Source organism: Ptychodera flava, chromosome 12 (assembly GCF_041260155.1).
Source record: "Ptychodera flava strain L36383 chromosome 12, AS_Pfla_20210202, whole genome shotgun sequence".
NCBI lineage: Eukaryota > Metazoa > Hemichordata > Enteropneusta > Ptychoderidae > Ptychodera > Ptychodera flava.
Window position 1 is genome coordinate 37,947,535 of NC_091939.1, and position 17,720 is coordinate 37,965,254.

Sequence of the window (17,720 nt, forward strand, 5' to 3'; positions counted from 1 at the left end):
CTTTGCTGTGTGATTACGTTGAGATTCGCTATACACTTTACAGCCTGTGCTTGCAGGGCGAGTCTTACCTTATGTTTATGTACAGTTCAGTGCCAGTGTCCTCACACATGCGCGAATGGACCGAAAAATAGTTCTTACCCGACCGTCTCGTCAGTGGACCGGTAACGAAACTGTTTGACTTATAATCTTCAAGATACAAAAGTTCAAACGTTTGTGTTGTTAAACAACGATGATTCCGTCCCACAACAACAACGCAAATATTGACTAAGGAGAAACGTCAATATATCTTCCAGGATAAATTAGGTTGACAGCCAAGCTATTGACAGGTGAAAAGTGTTGACATCCTTCTCGCAGCAACCATTCAACAACCAAATTAAACTTAAGGGACTTGTCAATTTTCGGGTCCAGGGTGGGAATCGTTGAATTTGTTTTTTTTAATTTGGTGAGGTGGAAAGCGTTACCCTGTTTTTGAAATACTCGGGGGGGGGGGGGGCTCAGAGTCTTTTTTACTTCCATGAAATGTACCTGTTACGTGGCACGAATTGCGGCAGTGAGTTGCACTTTTCGGCATGCTCTTCGTGCGACTTTCTGTAATATATCAGAGGCATTATGTCAAGTACTCATATCGCAAATAACAAAGTTATGTGTAATTAAAGTGTAACGTACCATGGATATCTATTTTTTACATCCATGAATGCACCATGTATGTACGGAGCTGTCGACCCGGGCCCAGGGTCTGCGGCGCCTTCAAGTGGCTACATATTGCATTTCTGCTTACTTTACTGTGATAAGCCCACTGAGGGCGCACTAAAATATCTTTTCTACTGCTGTCTCTCTGATTGGGAACGGGCAAGAGCTCCTTCATGACATATGTCAAGCCAATTAGATTTTTAAAACATAGGGCCAATGTCCCTGAAGCTACTATAGACATGGATACAAAATTAAGTATTTCCTGACTCTATGAAATTATCTCACTAAGGTCATCCTAGGGACATGTAAACCAAACATTAAAGCTGTCTGACCAGCCGTTTTGAAAAAACAAGCGACTCAACAGTTGACAGAGCTCTGCTGTGTTATGTAGAGAATAACCTTTTGTGACACATGTATTGTTGAAGAAGGTGGATATCTTTGATAGCTCATTTCAGGATGGCCTTACCAAAAATGGAAAAAAATTCCATAAAAATACAGATTTGCATATTTCATCAGACTATATTAGTCTATAATAGCAAATAAACGAGAGTTAATTACATTCTAATTAAAGTAAACAAGACTTGCTTAAATCAAGATTTACGTCATAATAAAACAGCAATTCTGTCAGGTCATAAAGAATCTTCAGCTGGTTATCTATATCTGTATTTTCATCCTATTAACCAAGCACATTTTAACTTTCAAATTAACATTGTAAGTAAGTTCTGTTGAATAAGTTGAGACTGTACGTACTCAGAGAAAGCACACTGAAGAGACAAATGTTTGTAACTTAAGAAGTTCAAGGTCATCAAAAGCATTATAAGGAATCATGTTACACTTTCATTGCACTGTTTACACAGATTGCATAATTGCTATAAATAGCACATGAGGAATCTTACAGCCCAGCTTTACCATAAAACCCTATCACTTTGACCACTCTTTTAATTGACCACTCTATTTTTCTTCTCAAAAAGTAATCTTATTTTATCCTTACCAAGTCAACCATAAGCGGAAATTAGAACTTTCTCTATCTCTATTTATTTGACCACCCTATCATGACAAACTATTATGAGCAATTTCTTTTAGATAACATAAATGGTGGTTCAGAATATATCAAAGTTGGGATTCAGGAAAGTTGCCTTTACATGTTTTAATCCTCCAAGATGGTAAGCACTTCACTGTGAACTGTCAAAAAAAGTTGAACTTTCTGATAATTCCACACTAAAATTATTTTGGCTTTGATGATTTCCTAATTAATTCAATTATTTAAAATCATATTAATTATTTTTTTCTGGGTGAATTGATAGGGTTTATACAGTACAAGAATTACATACAATGTATGTCAAATTTTGACCAAAAATGACAAAAAATTCCTTAAAAATACACATTTGCATATTTCATCACAATTTGAACAAATCTACGTTGGTTATCCCTAGGGACCTGTATACTAAATAACAAAGCTGTCTGACCAGCAGTTAGGAAGAAGTAGATTTTTTACCCAAAACGCCTTTTTTGGCATTAATCTGCATATTTTCAACAATATCAAAAAATTAAAAAAAACATGTTCTCAAAATCATATTTTTTATCTACACTACATATATCAAATCAGTAAGTACTGCAGTTCTCAAGATATTTGAGTGGACGGACGCCTCACAAACGGACATACATACATACATACATACATACATACATACATACATACATACATACTGACGCCGGACGGATACCCATCCCAATAGCTTCTATAGACTAGTCTATAGTAGCTAAAAAACTAATTCATCAGGTTTTAGCATCTATTAGAAAAGTTTCTGATAAATCTTTACATAAACTATTGCCACCATTCCAGCAGACCTACTTTCTCCTGCAAAAGCCCAACTGCCTAGCAGATCCTGGATATTTGGGATTGGTAAAGACTATTATTATAAAACAATAATATCAGACAGCATAGTGGTTTGGAACTTTTCATAATAGTCCTGTGTGCTGTACATAGCAGGTGTACATAGTACCTATGACATGCTCAATGTGTACTTGGATTTTATTTGCAGTCCACTTGAAAGATTTCAATGTCAAAATGAAAATGCGCAACTTCTAATGTACGGAAAATAGTGGACCCTGATTTCACTAGCCGGCAATTTTCAAAGAACTGTTTTCTTGGACATGTGTCGTCAATGAACCAAGTGTTGTTGCATTCACTGGTAAAATGATGTCACTGTGAAAAATTTGGTAAAAAAACAGAACACTAGGTCTGAATTGGGAGCAGTTAGTTCAAGTTGTTATTTTTAATAATTGTAAGATTGCCCATGCAAATACCATATCTACAGCAAGACACAAACAGATACCATTATATGATGACATGGAGTCAGAAGATAACGTTTATAGTTTTTTAATAACAAAAATGTAATATGTGCTTACAGAACTGTAAATGAAATAATATTGGGCTCCCCTCATTACAACATTTTCATTCATTAATAAGAGATGGCAAGATAAAAATGTGTTTTAAACTACAATGATAGCAGTATCCTTTATATAGATGACCTTTTGTTTGTATTTGTACATATTGGTATCTGATAACCAATTAGTGTGCAACTCAAACATGCATGTATATACATGAATACAAGACATGCAGAGATTTTCTATATGATATTATACATCATCAACATATCCTTACTTGTGTATGCACATCACACACAACTTATCAACACATATGACCTTAGTGACAAGCAATGACAATCAGGATAAACTAAGATCTGAGATATCCTAACAAATATATGCCTTGCCTCAATATTCACCATGTTTTGTTGAAGTAATATTAATAATGTATGAAAATGCTGCTTTAAAGTTGAAGGTTGGGTGTAAAATTGAACATTACCTATACCAAGTAGGACAAGGCACTTGGAACAATCTGGACTATGATGTAATTCCCTGAAAACATGTTAAGTTCAACTCTAATACAAAGGGCTGATATTCATTCACACAAACTCACCTCTGATATAAATAACCAATTCACATTTACAAAACTTGAGTTTGTAAAATCAGCACCATGAAAAACACATCATTGCTGGCAACTTTCTCTAGTCTGACGTGCTACAACAAGTCATAATGATCTCAACTTTGACAAGTAACTGCTTGTCATTATTACTGTAGAGAAAACATTTCGGCAATGAAATATTAAAATGTACCAAATTTACTAAAAAAGCAATCTTGAAATTTATTCTTCACAAAGTTGAGAGTAATCTTCATAAGCACATATTGTTTATGAACCCATATGAGAATAATAAAAAAAATTGCAATTGATGAGACTGTACAGAAATGGACACTGGGTATAGTGATTCCACACAACTTTGGATATCTCACAAAAGTGGGCGTTACAATTAATAGGTCTTTGATAATTTTGCCCTGTGGTTCTCTGAATTCCTGTATATTGCCACTACATGATTTATTCAGTCTCTTTCATAATACTGCATTGTGTGACTTCCTGACACAGAGAAGCAATACAACAACATATCAGACTACACAATACAAAACCTGTATTATGCAAGACTATAAGATGTGAGTTTTGTGATATTTAGGGTGGCATGTGCCTCTGGGACAGATTTTCAGACTCAATATTTACACGTTTTCTGGTCTAATGCTCAGTTGAGCATCCTTAAGAAGCTCTTTGAGTAAACAAAATTTTCACCATCTTGTTTTTGTGAAAATCAAAAATTCAATTTCTCCCTACAAAGTAAACACGGGGATAGTGGCCATTTTGAATTTCAAAAACAGCTAGACGTAAGGTACTATGTATCTTTGGTACCATAATTTGCATGGTGACTCTGATGTTTATTGTTGATTGTGTTAGAGAATGCTTCAAAGTTTCCTTGCTGAAGTTTGAGCAAAGGTTTAAGTCTTCCAGTTTTGAGGCACTTACTACCCTAATATGAAAACGTTCATAACTATAAGACTTGATCAGCCATCTAATATTCTCTTCACACAGTACATCAGCTACTACTATTCCTCATCAACCTTCCAAGTACAGATCAAGTTTGTGATATTCATTGATTTGGGATATATTAACTGATAGCACAGTTAAATAATTGACCAACATTTATTGTGTTATCCCATTCCCCATCAATGAAAAAGTCTGTAACATTGAAAATTTATACAATGCTTTACATGTAAAATGGAATTCCCTACATAAATATGGCTGCTCTTTGCGCCAGACTTCATGTTCAAACTTGAAAATAAAAAATATCAAAATACCTGTACACTAAAAAATGCAAGAAAACTTAAATCTTATGTCCAACAATGATTAATATAAGTTACAGAAAGATTCACAAAAAACAGCTGTGTTTGTGTTGAAATCTAATGATAATTTTTCCAGATTTCTTTTTACCTTAAGAAGTTCACAATTTTATAGTTTTTGTATATCTTGCAAAAATTTGGTTATTTTTTAAAGGTATGATGTATTCACCAAGTCCTGCTTAAAATTCTACTTTAATGATGCTATTGCATCAGACAGACAATGATTTGGTGATAAAGATTACTAAACATAACAAAGCTATCAAATTGATGTCTAACACAAAACCCTGTACATATATCACCAAGAATGTTCAAGTTCTTCAAACATTTACAACCAAGTAAAATTATAAAAATTAGTTATCTCCTGCACGTAGGCACACCCACCCCTTGTATAAATAACGTATGATATTACTGTATACAACAAAACAGACATAGACACTAACTGCTTCTGTTCTATTTGCTTTGATCCCGACATCAACTTTACAGGGAAAAAGATAGATCTTACTGCCTGTATTTAACCCCTTTACCACAATGGATTGAACCAATCCCATTGTTTTCTATGGTAAAGTTGGACCTCTAGAGAGGGAAGTGGGGATGAAGGGTTACAACCAACCACTGTGAGTACCAGTTCTTTGGATCTAAAGGTTAATTTGTAAGTATTATAAAGGGCAAACTAGTGACACATCTGGAAATGAAGTCAATCACTTTTGTGAATGTTCTTTAACTGTTGTGCAATATAAATTCTGTATGTACATGTGTATTTATAAAACATATTATGGCACCAATCCCTGTCCTGATTTTCATCAACATTCTCAGTAAAGACACTCAATAATGCATTGTAAAATCAGCCTACAACAGCTTGGCACTGATACCTCAATACATATCTCCATTCATTCATTCATTCATTCATTCATTTATTTCAAGATGCACAGTTTTTGATTTCCAATTATTCAAATGCTTGATACAATTGGGTCAATATGGAAGCGGAGTATCAATGTCTGTTGTAGGGAGTTTTAAAATTGTTGTCCAATTATTGCTGGTTGGAATTCAGTTGTAATACACTGACAACCATTGGAACTAATTTGGGATAATTGGATGAAGTAATGTCTATTTGATCTGCAAATGTAAGCTCATGTGCTTTTCTTTTTAAGTTACACACTTGTTTTTATGAGTAATTTGTAACATTGCAACATTCAGCTACAGGGTACCTAACACTTTTGAGAATTTTGAAAAATACAAAGATCCAATTATCCCAAATTGGTTCCAACCGTGTTATTAATTGTATAATATTGCCACTGTTTAGGATAACCTAACACTGACATGGACAAAGAACCTAGACACATAAAGTGGAAGCCCATATCTTGACAACTATTGATGGTAGTACAGACTTTAGTAAAATTCTGTGATGGTAGGTATTTAGGTATTGATGATACACAAGGTATACAATGATAACACAGCCAATTTACCTATCTAATCTTGGTGACCTGAAGATCAGAAATTTGAGAAATGTTACTTATTCAATATGAAACATTTGGTTTTTTGTGTCAACCCCTGTATATAAATGAACATGTACGTTGCATTGCTATATAAGAAAACAGTCCCACGTTAACTTGATAGCGGCTACCAGTCCGTGTCTAGCCATCTATTACCTATCCAGTCAGATTATACAGTGTGTGTGTCTGTGTGTGTGTGTGTGTGTGTGTGTGTGTGAAAGATGATATCTACATGATACATAGCTATGGAAATTCACAACCATTTTTTTGACCTAAATGTATGAAGTTGAGCTGCCTGTACAACCATACACAGTATGGTCACTTATCCTAATATTTCCCCAGGATTTTTGAAATTACAGCTTGATTAAACAATGGAAAGGCTAATATTACTTATTGGACAACTTCGATCTGTTCTTTCAGAAAGCTAGTCAACCACTGTCATAATTTGTGAAGAAAAAACAAGCAGAAAGACAAAAGTAAGATATACACAGGCAGTATGTGTAGTCTACCAATTGTAAATATGACTGTTACACAACTCATTTAATGAGTTAAGCAGTAGACATACACAAATAAAATCAAATATTTGAAAAAAAAACACTGTGCTAGGTATTTCCCTATACATAATGACTTTATGAAATATTTTTATCTTGCATATTTTACAGCAGTTTCTGTGGACTTTTCTCAGACTGAACTAATGACAAACTATTGCTGACACCGTGTCAATGTCTCCATATCCACTCTATTATCCGGCACAAGAAGTCCTGTCTGCCGTCGAATTCCAAGTCATTATTCCTAGAACACAATCCTTGCTACAGTCATTCCAAGGCATAACAGCTTGTCTTCAAAGTTCAGCATAAAGTTCTTATGGTTCTCTCTCTGACAAGCATGTCATGCTTTATATTTCAGAAACTCTTTAAGGCTGTTTGGTATGAACAGTTTGTCAATTTTCTGTGTGTTGTGCATAAGTCTCCTAAGTGCAATCCTGCACAGATGCTGGAGTTTCTGTACTTTCATTGGCGCAGCAAAGAAAAATACATTTCCATTTCTTGATCTAAATAACAAAACATAAGACAAGTGATTATCAGATGATATCCCCAAACTACCAACAGTCGCTGAAAGAACTGTCTACACTATGAGGGCGCTATCATACCATATGCATATTTTCATGACTTTGTTTTTACACTTCACCGTTGTTTTCACACTTTGAAATTTAAATCATGCAAATTTCCCATTGGTAATCGAAGTAATCAGTGATGGTATGGATTGTACAAGGCTATTAAAACAACTGTCTGTCACACATCAATGTTATCATGTATGATTGTATGATTGATGGATAACAGAATTTAATGAGCTTTTAAACAATCAGCTGTTTAGCAGAATGATAGAATGTTTTGTTGAAAACAAGTTTTACCATTAACTCTTTGCACCCTGACCCCCTGGTGACCTATGATATCATACAGACATTTTTTTCGGAGCCAGATTTGAAGAGTTAAATGAAAGTTTGTACATGTTGTTTGACATTTGATGCTGACTTACCCAGTGGCAAGAACTCCACCTCCAGGTGAGAATGCACAGCAAAGTCCATTGGGTACAACTGCTATCTGTTCTGGTAAATCATCTTGGAAAATTGACCAGAATCTAACATACCTATCAGGAAAAATAATATACATCAAATGACATATCAGAAAATTTACACTTAGATTTCTATACACTGCAGCAAATTTACTTGAGCAATAAACCATCAAGAGTGCTGGGTATCTCCAAAGTTTTGACCAGTACAGGGCAGATACACATGAGTGATAGCAAAGTGTGTGGAATAATTTTGGTCAAGTCAAGTGGTGTACCATCACTGAGTTAGTTAATTGCAATTACATAACAAAGGTGTAATGAAATTCTAATGCTAAACATTTCACAGTTATTTTCCTCTAGCTTCACACTTCAATAAAATTTAGATAATATATTGGCCTATATAATATATTGGCCTATATAATACCGGTATATTGGCCTATATAATATATTGGCCTATATAATATATTGACCCAAATATATTAATATTGGCAGTTGACTAACATTTCATATTGCTAACATATTAGATTTGTGTACATGCACCGGTGACTGTAAGACTTGCCATTGCAACACAACATCAAAAGGAACAAAAGGTGTGTATGCACCATTGTGAAAGAATGGGTAAAATTTCATTGTAATTATTTTATTTATTTATTTATTTATTTATTTATTTATTTATTTATTTGAGTAGATGAATTCATAGTTATCCTCCTTATAACCTCCTGCTACATTTATTGATCCAGCATTGTACATTTCATTCATTCATGTTCAGGGCCACTCGGCTGAATTTCAACCATGGTATACTGCAAATTTATACAACACTGTTATTGTTGCATCTCCAGACTACTGCATTTTTACCATTACAACATACTACGATGATTTATCACAATAGCTGTGTAACATAGATTACAGAGGGTACCATTATAAATGTATCTCTATTGTTGTTCTCTGAATTCTTGTTGCTGCAATTGCTGAAAAATTCCAAGAATACTATTGTGTCTTTTGCTTTGTAGGTGTAAACTTGATACCATACTGTGCTAGAAATCTAGCCATGTGAATGCAGCTTGAAAGTCTTTCACTATGTTTTTACATCGATAAATACTCCAACATCCAATAATACACAAGCACATCTCTGCAAGTGAAGGTTTATGAGATGTAGTCTAGGATGTAGGGTGTAATACTGTCAGTATGTGCCTGTATCAGTACATCAATAGCAGTCAGATATCAGCAGTCTGATATCAGTGTAGCCAAGTTTACACTGTACACTTACTTGTCATCTGCAACAGTTGCAATGTGACTGCCATCTGGTGAAAACGCAACATCTCTAACCCAGGTGTCATTTGCACCTCCTGCAAAGATGGGTGATGGTGGCGGATATACATGTCTGTAGAATATAGAACACAGAAATCATGTGATGGGTGACGGTGGGGGATATACATGTCTGTAGAATATAGAACACAGAAATCATGTGATGGGTGACGGTGGGGGATATACATGTCTGTAGAATATAGAACACAGAAATCATGTGATGGGTGACGGTGGGGGATATACATGTCTGTAGAATATAGAACACAGAAATCATGTGATGGGTGACGGTGGGGGATATACATGTCTGTAGAATATAGAACACAGAAATCATGTGATGGGTGACAGTGGCGGATATACATGTCTGTAGAATATAGAACACAGAAATCATGTGATGGGTGATGGTGGGGGATATACATGTCTGTAGAATATAGAACACAGAAATCATGTGATAGTGATGGTGGGGGATATACATGTCTGTAGAATATAGAACACAGAAATCATGTCAGGATACTAACTAAGGCTAATAATTTGAAAGCTTTTAAAGGCTAATATAGCTCCACTGTGATATTGACATACTATATCAAACACATTTTGTGGTGAATAAGAATAACAAAATTTAGAAACTGACTGATAAAGGCAACAATTTTTCAACGACTTATTGACTGAATAGATGAATGAGTCAGTGATATGATGTGACAATAATTTTCTATTAGGATTTCCATATTTGAATTCAACAATATCAGCTGGTCTGTCTGTCCCAGCTTTGCCATGCAATAAAGAGAGTTTGTAAGTGAAAGAGAAACAAGAGAAGCATCATTGTATAAAGTCTATTCACTCAACACTTCTGTACATTACATTTTTCACAAAAAATGGCACACGATATTGTATATTTGGTAATAATTTCAACAAATCTGACTTCAATGATCACAAGAAAGCTACATACCAAATTCAAAAGCACTAAGACTCTCAGATTCTTTTAACACAAACCACAAAACTGCCCCAAAATACAATAAATGCACTATCATTATGCTTAGAATAATTCAAATGAGATCACTGAAGCATTTCCATACCATGTGTAAAAGCATTGGAACCAGCAGTTTTAGAGAAGAAGCTGGGAAGGTTAAAATCTAAATACATGAAACGCTGAAGGAAAGGAGAGAGAGTATAGGACTGTAACATTTATTGCCATCTTTTTATACATGAAGCTTACAAAATCATATTTGTCCATCGTTTTCTGATGACAGTGTTTCAAAATAAGATTTGGAGAAAGGAGTATAACAATTTGTATTGAGAAATCTTTGTATATTGATTGTTATGTAGGTCATTTCCCCCACACTCATCATGACCTGAGTTCAATTAGTCTAGAACATTCTCAAGGTCACTGCCCTTGATGACCTAACAACCTTGAATTCAATTAGTCATGTTTGGAATGTTCTGGAAAGTTGATTAGTTGTGTAAGGGAGATAATTTTAGAACAGTAATTAGCATGTCAATAAAAGTTCTAGATTGTTCTTACATGCCTTTATAAAAGGGACGTGCACAGCTTCCAGTCAGACTTTTGGGATCGTGTCTCTTGTGTGTTACTAAACTCCAGCAGTAGTCATTCTCTAGACTTTTCAAGACCTTCACTGTCAACGCTGGATTATACTGTGGTCTTTGTGCAGCTTCAAGCCTGCAAGCCAAAGGACTGTTCATTCATCCGACTGACTGTTACAACTCTGAGACTGGAGCTTTGCCGTCCCAGCTGAGATAAGTAGTCTGTACACTTTAAAGCTTGTACTCTATCCCTGACTTAGCAATTAGTTTTATTTTCGTAATAAATTTTGTTTAAACGTTAACTGCTGAGTTCACCCTTTTGTTCGTTTTCTCTGCACGTAACAAAATTGGGGGCTCGTCCGGGAGACGAATATTTTGAGCCGTTTGACAACATTTTGCCTACCTTTTCAAAACTACTTTACACTGTGAACTCAGCAAAATTTAATTATGGCGGAATTTAAACCAGAGGAAATGGATGACCTTGATCAGGACACATTTGATTCCCTCAGAAAAGACGCCTCATAGCACTGGCCAATTTCCTTAAAGTAGAAGTCAAAAGATCCATGCGCAAGAGGGAAATACAGTACATTATTGCAAAACATTTAGTTGATTTAGGCCAATTTGAGGAATCCACCTTGAAAGATTATGAGCCCGAGTCTACTTTTGAACTAAGAAAACTAGAAATACAGGCAGATTTGGAAATTAAGAAATGGAATTACAAATGAAAGAAAAAGAAAGGCAGGAAAGATTAGAAATGGAAGAAAGACAGAGAGAAAAAGAATTGCGATTAGAAGAACAGCGATTGCAGGTAGAAATAAAACGTTTAGAGCTTGGACAGTCAGGAAAATTCTTCCCTTCAGACAAGTTTGACATCACTAAGCATTTCAGGTTAGTTCCCCCTTTCCAAGAAAAGGATGTTGATAAATATTTCCTTCATTTTGAGAAAATTGCTCAGAGTCTGAACTGGCCTAAGGAGTCCTGGTCTATGCTTTTGCAGAGTGCTTTGGTGGGTAAAGCCAGAGAAATTTACATTCAGTTGTCAGTAGAGCAGGCTTCAGATTATGATTCTGTGAAGGAATTAATTCTCAAGGGCTATGAGTTGGTGCCTGAAGCTTACCGTCAGAAATTTAGGGATTGTGAGAAGGTGAAGGATCAAACTTATGTTGAATTTGCTCGAACAAAAGAACAACTGTTTGATCGTTGGTGTTCTTCGGAAAAGGTCAGTCAGAATTATGACAAATTACGACAACTTGTTTTGATTGAGGAATTTAAAAGGTGCATCCGAGTGACATCAAGACGTTTATCAATGAACAAAAGGCAGATACATTGGAGGTTGCTGCACGTTTGGCCGATGATTATTCATTGACCCACAAATCTTCATTTCTCAGCAAACCATCCCAGTCCTTTTCATACAGAAAAATGCAGGTAAATTTACTCCTCCTTTTCATCCAAGAATTTTTCAAAGGAGAGTAGGAAATCAAATGACAACAGTTCACAAAATACAAATAACACTTCCACATCATCAGATCCCAAGTCTCAATCTCCTTCTGACAAACAGTTCGGTACACTTTCTTGTAATTATTGTAAGAAAGACGGCCATTTAATGTCAGAGTGTTTCAAATTGAAAGAAAACGTGAAGGTCAAAGTGGTCAAAGTGGATCTAAGCCCACCGGCTTTATTTCTTCATCAACTCAATTAGAGTCTAATAATGTGTGCAACACATTTTCTGAGGTTAAACCCCTCTCATCCCCAACTAATGAGGTCAAGGTCAATTCTTCTCAAGATAGCATTATGGGTATTTTCGAACCATTTATTCATGATGGTTTTATATCACTTTCTAGTGATTTTTCTTCCGCTACCCCTGTCAAAATTTTAAGAGATACGGGGCTTCCCAGTCTCTTTTGTTGGCAGATACCCTGCCGTTTTCTGAAAAGTCATTTCAGGTTCTAAAGTTCTTATTAAGGGGGTAGATTGCAATGACTTTATTCCTGTTCCTCTCCATAATGTCTATTTGTCTTCGGACTTTGTTTCTGGACCTGTGACTTTAGGTATTAGGCCTTTTTTGCCTTTTGAAGGGATTCACCTTCTTCTTGGAAACGACCTTGCTGGGGACAAGGTCATTACTAATCCACTTGTGACTGATAATCCTAGTTTAGATCAGAATCCAGAGCCAATAGAGGAAGAAATTCCCGGCCTTTTCCCTTCATGTGCTATTACTCGAGCCATGTCAAAGAAAACTTCCGAGAATCAAAATACTCTCAAAAATAATGTCACAGATGTTGACTTAAATGACACCTTTCTCAGTCAGGTGTTTGACACGGATCATTCCGTTATCCCTCGTGGATTTGAAACTTCCAGTAAAACTTCTGCTGACCAAGTCAGACATTTTCTAGATCAAATCTCATTGCAGAACAACACAAAGACCCAGATATTTTGTCTTTGTTTGACAGGGTAGATGATGAAGGTAAAACTTCAGATAGCTCTGTTTCCTATTATACAAAATCTGGTATTCTCATGCGTAAATGGAGACCTCCAGACGTGTTGGTTGATGACGATTGGGCTATAAAACATCAAATTGTGGTTCCAAAGCCCTATCGTGCTGAATATTGCGCCTGGCCCATGAAACCCCCTGGGCTGGTCACTTAGGAGTCAGGAAAACTTATCATAAAATTCTCAGTCACTTTTATTGGCCTAATCTCAGGCAGGATGTAGCACATTTCTGTAAAACTTGTCACACATGTCAAATGGTAGGAAAGCCGAATCAGACCATTCCAAAGGCCCCTTTACAGCCAATTCCTGCATTTCAAGAACCATTTAGTAGGATACTAATAGACTGTGTTGGGCCCCTACCAAAAACAAGATCAGGAAATGAGTACATGCTGACAATTATGTGTACATCAACTCGGTTCCCAGAAGCCATACCACTGAGAAATATAAAGACAAAGACTATAGTGAGAGCTTTAGTCAAATTTTTCACTTTATTTGGCCTCCCTAAATGTGTCCAGTCCGATCAAGGCTCCAACTTTATGTCTGGAATTTTTTCAACAAGTAATGGATCAGCTAGGCATTAAACAGTATAGGTCATCCGCCTATCATCCAGAAAGTCAGGGTGCTCTTGAGCGATTTCATCAAACTTTGAAAAACATGGTTAGGACCTACTGTTTTGACACAGAGAAGCAGTGGGATGAAGGAATTCATTTTCTGCTCTTTGCTGTTAGAGAGTCAATTCAAGAGTCTCTTGGTTTTAGCCCATTTGAGCTTGTATTTGGACATACAGTCCGTGGCCCACTCAAGCTCGTTAAGAGAAAATTCCTATCAGACGATGATGATTGTCTGAATATTTTGCAATATGTGTCAGATTTTCGTACAAAACTCTCTAAAGCATGTGAATTAGCCAGAGAAAATCTTGAGTCATCTCAGCAGTCAATGAAAACCAAATATGTAAAAGCACCTCAAAACGGAAGTTTGAACCAGGTCAAAAAGTTCTTGTTCTACTTCCAATTCCTGGCAAACCACTCCATGCTCGTTACTTTGGGCCATACCTAATTGATAAGAAATTGAGTGATTTAAATTACATCATAATAACACCTGACAGGCGAAAACAAAAACAGCTATGTCACATAATATGCTTAAGCCATATTTGGATAGGGATAATCCTACTATAACTCAGCCTGTCAGTGCAGTCAGTTCAAACCATTATGAAGATAGTGATACTGAAACTGACTTGAGTGAAAATACTCTAAACTCAAAGCTGGGCTCGGTCAAGCTTCAGAACTCAGAAATCCTGGAGAAGCTGGAGTCTACAAAGTTGGCACACCTCCAGCCAGAACAACAACAACAGGTGAAAGAACTGCTCCATGAATATAAACACCTGTTTCAAGATGTTCCAACGAGGACGAACGTCATCTATCACGACGTTGATGTTGGGGACAGTAAGCCTGTAAAACAACATCCATACAGACTGAATCCAACAAAAGCGAAATGTCTCCAGGAAGAAGTCAAATACCTGCTGGACAATGACTTTATTGAACCCAGTAAAAGTAACTGGAGTTCGCCGTGCATACTTGTTCCCAAATCAGACCACAGTTATCGTATGTGCACGGACTTTAGGAAGGTCAACACTTTAACAAAGACAGACACTTTCCCAATCCCGAGGATTGATGACTGCATCGACCGAGTGGAAAAGCCAAGTATGTGACAAAATTTGACCTACTGAAGGGATTTTGGCAAGTCCCTCTGACGGATCGTGCTCGTGAAATATCCGCCTTTGTTACACCAGACGGATTGTTCCAGTACAAGGTGATGCCATTCGGAATGAAGAACTCTCCGGCAACGTTCCAACGGATGATCAACGACGTCATATCCGGGCTAGACGGGTGTGCAGCCTACGTTGACGACGTCGTCCTGTATAGTGACACCTGGGAGGAACACATCAAGCTCATGCGGAAGTTCTTTGAGAGACTGAGCAAAGCAATGTTGACTGTCAACCTTGCCAAATCTGAGTTTGGTTGGGCAGGGTAACTTACCTCGGACATACTGTAGGACAGGGTGAGTAAAACCTGTTGATGCCAAAATCAGTGCCATTTCAAGTTTTCCCATACCAAACTGCAAACGACAACTGATGCGCTTTCTCGGTATGGCTGGTTACTACAGAAAATTCTGTCCAAATTTCTCCACAATTACTGAGCCTTTGACTAACTTACTTAAAAAGAAAGTAAAGTTTGTTTGGTCAGAGCAATGCCAACAGGCATTTGATACACTTAAAGCCATACTGCAAAGTGCCCCAGTGTTGTCTGCACCAGATTTCACTTTGCCATTCAAATTAGCTGTGGATGCTAGTGATACGGCTGCTGGTGCTGTTTTATTGCAAGAGGATAGTCATGGTGTAGATCATCCTGTTTGCTATTTTTCACGCAAATTTAACAAATCCCAGAGAAACTACTCTACATTGAAAAAGAGTGTTTATCTTTGATATTAGCTTTACAGCATTTTGAAGTTTATGTTACTTCTTCAAATCAGCCAATAGTGGTTTATATTGATCACAACCCTCTTGTTTTTCTGCAGAAATTTAAAGGCAAAAATCAGAGATTGCTAAGATGGAGTTTAATGTTACAGGAGTTTAATCTTGACATTCGACATATCAAAGGCAGAGACAATTTAATTGCAGACTGTCTCTTTCGTATTTAGAAATTATTGTTGTTCACTTTCAAGAAATTTTATTGTTGTTCACTTTCAAGAAATTTTACTTTAGAGTAAAACAAAAATTGAGTACTTAAATTCTTTTCAAGACTACATTTGTAAAAGAAAGATTTTTCTTTGAAAAATTTCTTTTTTTTTGAAGAGGGGTGTGTTATGTAGGTCATTTTCCCCACACTCATCATGACCTGAGTTCAATTAGTCTAGAACATTCTCAAGGTCACTGCCCTTGATGACCTAACAACCTTGAATTCAATTAGTCATGTTTGGAATGTTCTGGAAAGTTGATTAGTTGTGTAAGGGAGATAATTTAGAACAGTAATTAGCATGTCAATAAAAGTTCTAGATTGTTCTTACATGCCTTTATAAAAGGGACGTGCACAGCTTCCAGTCAGACTTTTGGGATCGTGTCTCTTGTGTGTTTACTAAACTCCAGCAGTAGTCATTCTCTAGACTTTTCAAGACCTTCACTGTCAACGCTGGATTTATACTGTGGTCTTTGTGCAGCTTCAAGCCTGCAAGCCAAAGGACTGTTCATTCATCCGACTGACTGTTACAACTCTGAGACTGGAGCTTTGCCGTCCCAGCTGAGATAAGTAGTCTGTACACTTTAAAGCTTGTACTCTATCCCTGACTTAGCAATTAGTTTTATTTTCGTAATAAATTTTGTTTAAACGTTAACTGCTGATTCACCTTTTGTTCGTTTTCTCTGCACGTAACATGATGCAAAAACAAAACTCACCCAAATGTTTTCAGTTGTTCACCAGTATATGGATCCCATAGGATGACTCTAGTATCCCATGAACATGTTGCAAGCAAGGCTCCGTCCGGTGAAAATTTACAGGAAACAACATCATTGTAATGACCTTCCAGCCTTTTCCATAAATGTATGTCTTTTGGTAAGCTAACAACTTTCCATAAAATTATCTGAAAATTAAACAGCAATCTTCATTATTGCAGAGACAGTGTCACTCCTGCATTTCAACATTTTAAAGCTAGACAGCAGAAATAACAACCAAATTGTTGAAAGGCAAAATTTTGGAAAGGTTTTTCTTTCACTACTGTAGCCATTTGGTATTGCTGACAGCAGGGCTAAAGAAAAAGAAGTTTGATTTGAATCATTTCTATCATGACATTTCACATATTCTGGTTACAATAACAATGCTACTGTTATACTCTTGTAAGAATTTCACTAAGGACTGGCTGCTGTCTAAAAATATGGAAATATTCAAGACTAACTTGGGAAGATCTGTGATGACTTGAACAATTACTTTGGATCGATAACTACAGAGAAGTTTTGGTATAGCTTACATGTTAAACCTTTTCCTGCCAAGTCGGTGAAAATCCGCTTGAAATTCGGTGTAGCCAGAATCTAGTACTGGTGACCGTTATTCTACCAACCCGGTGGAAATCGGACCCTTTTTGGGTACCCCCTTTCCTGCCAAGTCGACGGCACTACGTTTTGCTATCCCCTATGCGTTTAGGGGTCATCCGGGGACAGGTTTTCTGACAAGGAACGCCTTTTCCCCTCGAAATGGGTTCGCAGGGAGTCGATAGACAGGGAAAGGTGCAGAAACCTGTCCGCCAGTCCCCCACACCCAAGGGGGGCTGGGGTTTTTTTACAACTTTTTAGCGGACTTGGCAGGATAGCAT

The 17,720-nt window shown here is 36.6% G+C and overlaps 1 protein-coding gene across 4 annotated transcripts in view; it reads right to left on the minus strand.

Annotated features, from left to right (window-relative positions):
- Positions 1-3,054: 3,054 nt before the first annotated feature.
- The window catches only part of LOC139145797 (WD repeat and SOCS box-containing protein 1-like), a 42,232-nt gene continuing 27,566 nt past the window's right edge, over positions 3,055-17,720 (minus strand). For all 4 annotated transcript variants that reach the window (XM_070717162.1, XM_070717164.1, XM_070717163.1 and 1 more), the window contains exons 5-8: positions 16,810-16,994; positions 9,298-9,411; positions 7,998-8,108; positions 3,055-7,512 (exon numbers count right to left, since the gene is read on the minus strand). In XM_070717162.1, the coding sequence (XP_070573263.1) occupies positions 7,350-7,512; positions 7,998-8,108; positions 9,298-9,411; positions 16,810-16,994 (573 nt within the window). In that variant the 3' untranslated portion in view covers positions 3,055-7,349. The remainder of the gene's footprint in view (positions 7,513-7,997; positions 8,109-9,297; positions 9,412-16,809; positions 16,995-17,720) is intronic.